Here is a 6,278-nt window from a genome sequence, read left to right on the forward strand (position 1 = left end):
GGGAGTTGTTAGCCGGTATATGGCTAATCCAGGAAAGAGGCATTGGGAGGCAGTTAAGTGCATCATGAGGTACATGAAGGGTACCAAGGAGATGTGCATTTGCTTTGGTAGAGGAGACATGCGTGTACTTGGGTACACAGATTCAGACTATGCAGGGCATGTGGATAGTAGGAGATCCACTTCTGGTTATGTGTTCACCTTTGCAGGTGGTGCAGTGTCGTGGATGTCTCGCGCACAGAAGTGCGTTGCTTTGTCTACCACAGAGGCTGAGTATGTTGCAGCCACAGAGGGTTGCAAGGAGGCTATATGGCTTGATCGGCTAGTGGAAGATTTGGGGATTCATACAGGTGTACCAACATTGCATAGTGATTCCATGAGTGCTATTCAGCTAGCACGGAATCCGGTCTTTCATGCAAAGACCAAACACATTGAGGTCAGGTACCATTTCATTAGGGAGGTACTTGAGGACAAGCGCATAGAGCTTGTCAAGGTTCATACAGATAATAACCCTGCAGATATGCTGACGAAGAGTCTACCTAGTCAGCGGTTTGAGTATTGTCGTGTATTGATGGGCATTGGATAGTATGCTCACTGGTTGTTCTCCCTTAAAGGCACATTGTCCTTTAAGTGGGAGGTTGTGGGGGCTAAAGGTCACTGTTCCTTAACCCCAGTTATGTACAATACTCAAACACATATATAAATGAATGAAAAAGAAGATTAGGGTGGTTCTGCACCCACCAAACTTGTGTGGCTCTCTGTCTCTCTCTCTCTCCTTCTTCCGTTCTTGCTTCCGTTGAGAGCACTCTCATTTTTATATTCACTCAATAGCACAAGGCTCCACTCAAGGATTCCTCACCTTCACTCTAGTGAATTATAAACAATCTCACACTTTCATTGAAGGAAGTAAATCATTCAAACAAATTGCGTATGCCAATGCATTTCAAATCTTCGTTTGGTTGGCACTATGAGTCCATGTGAAAAATTATATAATAGGTGGCCATGAATTATGTAGCCCTTTAGGCAACTTAGCCTAGTGCTCTAACGTATGACACCATCTTGCTCATTGACAATGTCTCGTTACTCATGCACTTGACTCTCTCTAAGTCTCTCACGGGTCAAATCCATCAATATGGCAATGATTCAAATTAAGGTATTATTAGTGCACTCTATTCTAGAAGGTGTTTGGTACCTTCCTTTACCTCTCGAAGCTATAAATTAAGAGAAAGAATCTAAAAGTTAGCTTAATCTAAGTAGCCTAAAAGCCTGTTGTTGAACACTTTTAGGGTACAATGGGATTTTGTAGAATGATAAAGACTAGATTTGTGAGATTGGGCATACCATACAATGATCATTATCAATTATTTTGGAGAGCACTCAAACCCTACAATACAATATCATTGAATGGTAGGGAGAGTACCCAATACTAAGCATATAACATGATCAAGCACCCCTGATACATGTAAGGGATACAAAGTCCCACACTTGGCACCCTTGGCCAAAAGCATAGAGCCCTTCTGAATTTTCCAACTCCCAAAACCAAAGTTGGTCTGAAAACTAGCATCATCTAGCTGACCTGTTGAAATGAGACTCTTGGTCAACTTAAGCACATGTCTCACATTTTTCAAAATAAATGTAGACCCATTTGCGAAAGCAAACTTTATGTCATCTACTCCCACTATGTCACATGCATAGTCATTTCCAAGATGCACACAACCTGTCTTTCCACTGTCATAAGTGGAGAACCATTCCCTATGGGGATTTACATGGAATGAAGTACCAGAATCCAAAATCCAATCCTGGGAATATGCATCATCTGAAGTGGTAAGCAACTCTGCAGATAAACTAGACATGAAGAGAATGTCATTGTCACTATCATGTGTGACTGCATTGATTCCCACGATCTTCACTTTTCCTTTGTCCTCCCAATACGAGGTGCACATAGAAGGGAAATGGAAGAGATGAGGCAGCTACTAGGGGTTGGCAACATCCAAAGGGATGCTTCTAGAAAATGTCTCTATTGCTCAGGATCATCTTTGATTCACAAAATCTTTATTATTAATGCCTTTGATATGCTTAATTCTAAACTTCCGAGCACAACAAGTGGAGGTATCTTCAAACAAAATTGTGAAAACGTGAGAGCCATGTTTCCTTCATGCCTAGCCCAATGCCTGAGTAAAGACTATGTTGATAGGGATCTGGTATGCAAATAGACATTGTCTTAAGTTAACGTGTGGTTTAGATGCGCAAAACATAGAAGTCAATCTGTGGTAACTTGCAGACAAGAGGGAAAGGTGCAATTATAGATTGCCTTGTATGGCATCTTGTGGAAGCAACTTTATCTAACTGATCGCTGAAGCTATAACTACTTGGTGTATATTGCTCAGCGACCACATTGGGATGCATAATTATAGTTATTGTGCGGCAGCTAAAGAAGCCTCAACTATAGGTTCAATTCGAACCAATCATTTGAGAGGTAATTGCACATGTAGACATCATGTGCACCTTAGTCAAGAGTGTGCAGAGAGACTTTAAGTCCTTATTACCCTTTGATCTAACCTTAGAGCCTAGCATTTATAGTCCTTAGCCTTGTGGAGCATGTGAGTGGATCAAGGAACGTAAGGACACGTTATGAGAACGATGTGAGCACTAGCCTTGGCCTTACAAGAGGCCATCGTGAGATTAAGTACTCATTTCAAGGCTTTGCAAGTGCAATGAGTGCTATCCCGTGTTGTGCTCACTGAAGAAGACCACGAGATTCAAGCAAGGTTTATTGTAACCAATGCCATGGTATCTAAGTGAGTCGCGTGTAAGATGGGTGCCCCTAGGAAGGGGTCATGCAACCTCAAGATAGGCGTGGGAGAATTGTTCCTTATCTTTCCCCCTCTTCCCCCACCACCCATTCTTCACAAAATCAAGCACTCCGCTTGAACCTTCCATGGCTATGGCTGTCACTGCTGTTGCCCCTTCCTCCCTCTTCCTTGCCCATCTTCCCTCCCTCTCCAAGCCTTGCGCTCTCTCCCTACCCCCCTTCAAGCTCTTCTCCTTCCATCGCCATCGCATCGTCATGAGGTAAGTCACGGGAACTCTCAAGTTTTCTGTTCAACTCAAGAACGCAAATTTGCATCGCCTGTCTGTTTCGATGGGAAGGGAAATCCCCATGACGGCGTTGTCCCCTTTCCCAAGAACTGGCGTAATTAACGCGTCGTCAGCGGGAATTTTTATACATGTTTGCCTTTTGTCAAATGCAGTCTTTTAACTTTCTGAGTCGCAAGTTAAGTCCCCGAATGATCTTAAACAAACGCATGACATGGACTTCTCTGCGCTTTCATGGAAGCGTATAATCGGAACCGACCGATTGCAGACTGAATTCACTACGTTCTGACTAACGGCAATAAAAGAAGAAAGACGCATTTTTCTATCCATAACGCCTAATGCCGCAGTAGAACCTTGGTCCATTTATAAACTCTGAGTTTGTTTTATTACATGTATGCCTCTAGTGGTAATCTAGGATCTTATCGCTCCCTAAATCTGCTCCCGATGGGCAGAGCGATCAGGATTGCGATTTTAATTCTGCAAACGAATGTTTCTTGCGTACATTTTTGAATTGGCGATAAAAGTTTTGTGACCCCAATTGCATTATACTGCAGTGCGGCTCCAGTGAAAGAGCACAATATTACTGGACTTACAGCTGCAGCACTAGCAGCCGCCATGATTATACCTGAGATTGCTGAGGCAGCTCAACCTGGAGTTTCTCCATCGTTGAAGAACCTGTTGTTAAGCGTTGTTGCTGGAGGAGTGGTTGTCCTCATCATTGGTGGTGCAGTTGCTGGAGTGTCTACTTTTGATCCTGTGAAAAGGGGCTAAGGATGTTTGTCCTTCGTGGAGGCTTACCCTCCGCTGGAAGGCGAATGCAACTGTAAAAGTCCGGTGTATCTGTTTAAAACAATTGAATAGTATATTTGAAGAGACGTAATATGCATAAAATAACATGGTCTTCCTGGTCGTTGCATTGAGCCCCTATCCTTCAAAGCTGTACTTTCTTACTATTGGATTTGTACTAGGACTGTTCTGAAACTCAATTGTCTTTCCCCTCTCTAACTCCTTTACTACTAGCAAAATCATACGTGGTGCAACCTCCTTCGAATCTATTTCAAGCAATAGTAACTTGAATATAGCAGTTGTATATCCTCAACTATCTCACAGTGAGCTTTAGAGTGCGCTCCAGAAGTTTTTGGAACAATTTTTTATTTCAGATGATTTCGTCCAATTTTTGTGGCTTGCCAGATCTATCATTGGTGTTTGTATGTTGTAACTTTCTGGGTATATCCTATTTTGCTCAGTGGTCTGTTCAGAAAAGGCATAAAAGAAAGAATATTATTGTCTTCACAAGAAATTTTGAAGCTTGAGTATGTGTCCTAGATCAAATTCCATTAATTAGTATGAGGATCGAATTAAAAGTCAGGGGTGAGTAGTGTTTTCGTTTTTGCTTTAGTCATTTTCAAGCTTTTGTATTCATCAGATTCCCTCTCTATGCTCTGCATTCTGTAAGAAACTCTTTTACGTCAACTTCCTACAATGTCCCTACTTTGAAAGGCCCATTGCTCCTAGCTCTTGCACAATCTAAATATTACATTCTTCTTTGCCAATCCTCCTTCTTCCAATCATTGTGGCTGCCAGAGAATTAGTGCAGATATTTGCTTCCTTTTCTTTGATGTTTGTATGTCATAAGTTTCTAGGTATATCTATTTCGCTCAGGGCTGCAATTTTTTGTAAAAGGCAGAAAAGAAAGAATATTATTGTCTTCACCAAGAATTCCGAAGCTTGAGCAGTGTCCTAGTTTTAATAAAATCAAAATTCAGTGATTAGTATGGGCATTGGATAGGGTGTGTAATAGTGAGGGGTGTAGAGGGTAGTAGTGCTCTGTTTTTGTTTTTGAATTTTGATTTTTACTGATTTCCAAGTTTTTCGTATTCATTATTTAAGTTTGATTCCCTCTCTATGTGCTGCAGTCGAGTAGAAACTCTTCTCTACAATGTCCCTACTTTGAAAGGCTCTTTGCTCCCAGCTCTTGTGCAATCTACCTATGACCATCTTCTTTGCACGTCCTCCTTCATGCAATTTTTGTGGCCAGATCTATCCTGAGAATAACTGCACATCTTTGCTTCCTTTTCTTTGGTTGTAATTTTATAGGTATGTCCTATTTTGCTCAGGGTTCTTTGTGTAGATAAGGTAGAAAAGAAAGAATAATGTCTTCACAAGCAGTTTTGAAGCTTGAGTGTATGTCCTAGTTTGAACAAAATCAAAATTCATTAACGAGTGTGGGGATGGGAGTGCTCCTTCTACCTAACTTTTGGTTTATTAATGTCATTTGTGCCCAAAGTTAGTTGGCTCAGAATCTGGCATGCACACTGTATTACTGTGTTCTGCTGCTGTAAAATTATTTTTAAGCCATTTGGTCTGGTCTTTGGAGCCAGAAGTGATGGTTGGTTGGGTGCATTTCTCTGTTAACTAGCTTGGACAGTGCTATACACATAGTACTGGTCTGGTCTTTGGAGCCAGAAGTGACGGTTGGATGCTGATGCAATAGTTATTTGAATTCCTTAGCTTGCTGTTAAACTGCTGCCATGATATGTAGTATTTCTTAATGTTGAAATTCATAAGAATGTAAATGTCCAAAGGACTTGTTGTCACCTTTTATAAGGACAGGAATTGCAAATTTCTGTGGCTTATAAGCCGGAATGTTGTTCTCCTTTGTTGAAGTAATATGTAAAGGAATTTGTAATAATGCAAACATAATGAAGTTTATCTCAGTTATATAAGATCATAGTTTTTAGATGGGTTTGAATTTTTTTATGAATTGGTTTCCAATACAAATCTGACCTTCTCTTATTCAGAGAAACAGTAGGCTCCAAATTGGTATTTAAGTTTGATTCCCTGTATGCTCTGCTTTCCATAAGAAGCACTTTCTATGTCAACTTCCTACAATGTCCCTACTTCGAAAGGGCTGTTGCTTTAGAGCTCTTGAGCAACCTACATATTGAGATTTTCTTTGTCAGTCCTCCTGAGAGCTTGTCGTGAGTACTGTATGTATGTCGCTCAAACACCTTGGAATCTGCATTCGGCTATTCTGCAGTCTGTCATGTTTGAGTATCTACACAATGCATAAGGACAATTGCTTTTGCGGCTGAGAATTTTAGAAAAGGACATAGTTGAAAATATTGTTATATTTATCTTGAAGGTACGAAATTAGTGCTTGTGAATTTTCTTGGAAAAATGAG

The 6,278-nt window shown here is 40.9% G+C and overlaps 1 protein-coding gene across 1 annotated transcript; it reads left to right on the forward strand.

The window, feature by feature from the left end:
• Positions 1-2,846: 2,846 nt before the first annotated feature.
• On the forward strand, positions 2,847-4,267 carry LOC147903272 (uncharacterized). Its single transcript, XM_087373090.1, has 2 exons — positions 2,847-3,069; positions 3,648-4,267. Exons 1-2 carry the CDS (start codon positions 2,936-2,938, stop codon positions 3,862-3,864), a joined length of 351 nt encoding a protein of 116 aa, XP_087229216.1. The 5' UTR covers positions 2,847-2,935; the 3' UTR covers positions 3,865-4,267.
• Positions 4,268-6,278: the final 2,011 nt, after the last annotated feature.

Source organism: Dipteris shenzhenensis, chromosome 3, assembly GCF_047967505.1.
Source record: "Dipteris shenzhenensis isolate YYH24624 ecotype China chromosome 3, Dip_SZ_1.0, whole genome shotgun sequence".
NCBI lineage: Eukaryota > Viridiplantae > Streptophyta > Polypodiopsida > Gleicheniales > Dipteridaceae > Dipteris > Dipteris shenzhenensis.

What these genes read in the sequence shown, in the direction of transcription:
- LOC147903272 (XM_087373090.1), top strand. Translation starts at nt 2,936, where the DNA reads ATGGCTATGGCTGTCACTGCTGTTGCCCCTTCCTCCCTCTTCCTTGCC. An exon ending in CGCCATCGCATCGTCATGAG is followed by an intron (nt 3,070 to 3,647) that starts GTAAGTCACGGG and finishes ATTATACTGCAG; the next exon opens with TGCGGCTCCAGTGAAAGAGC.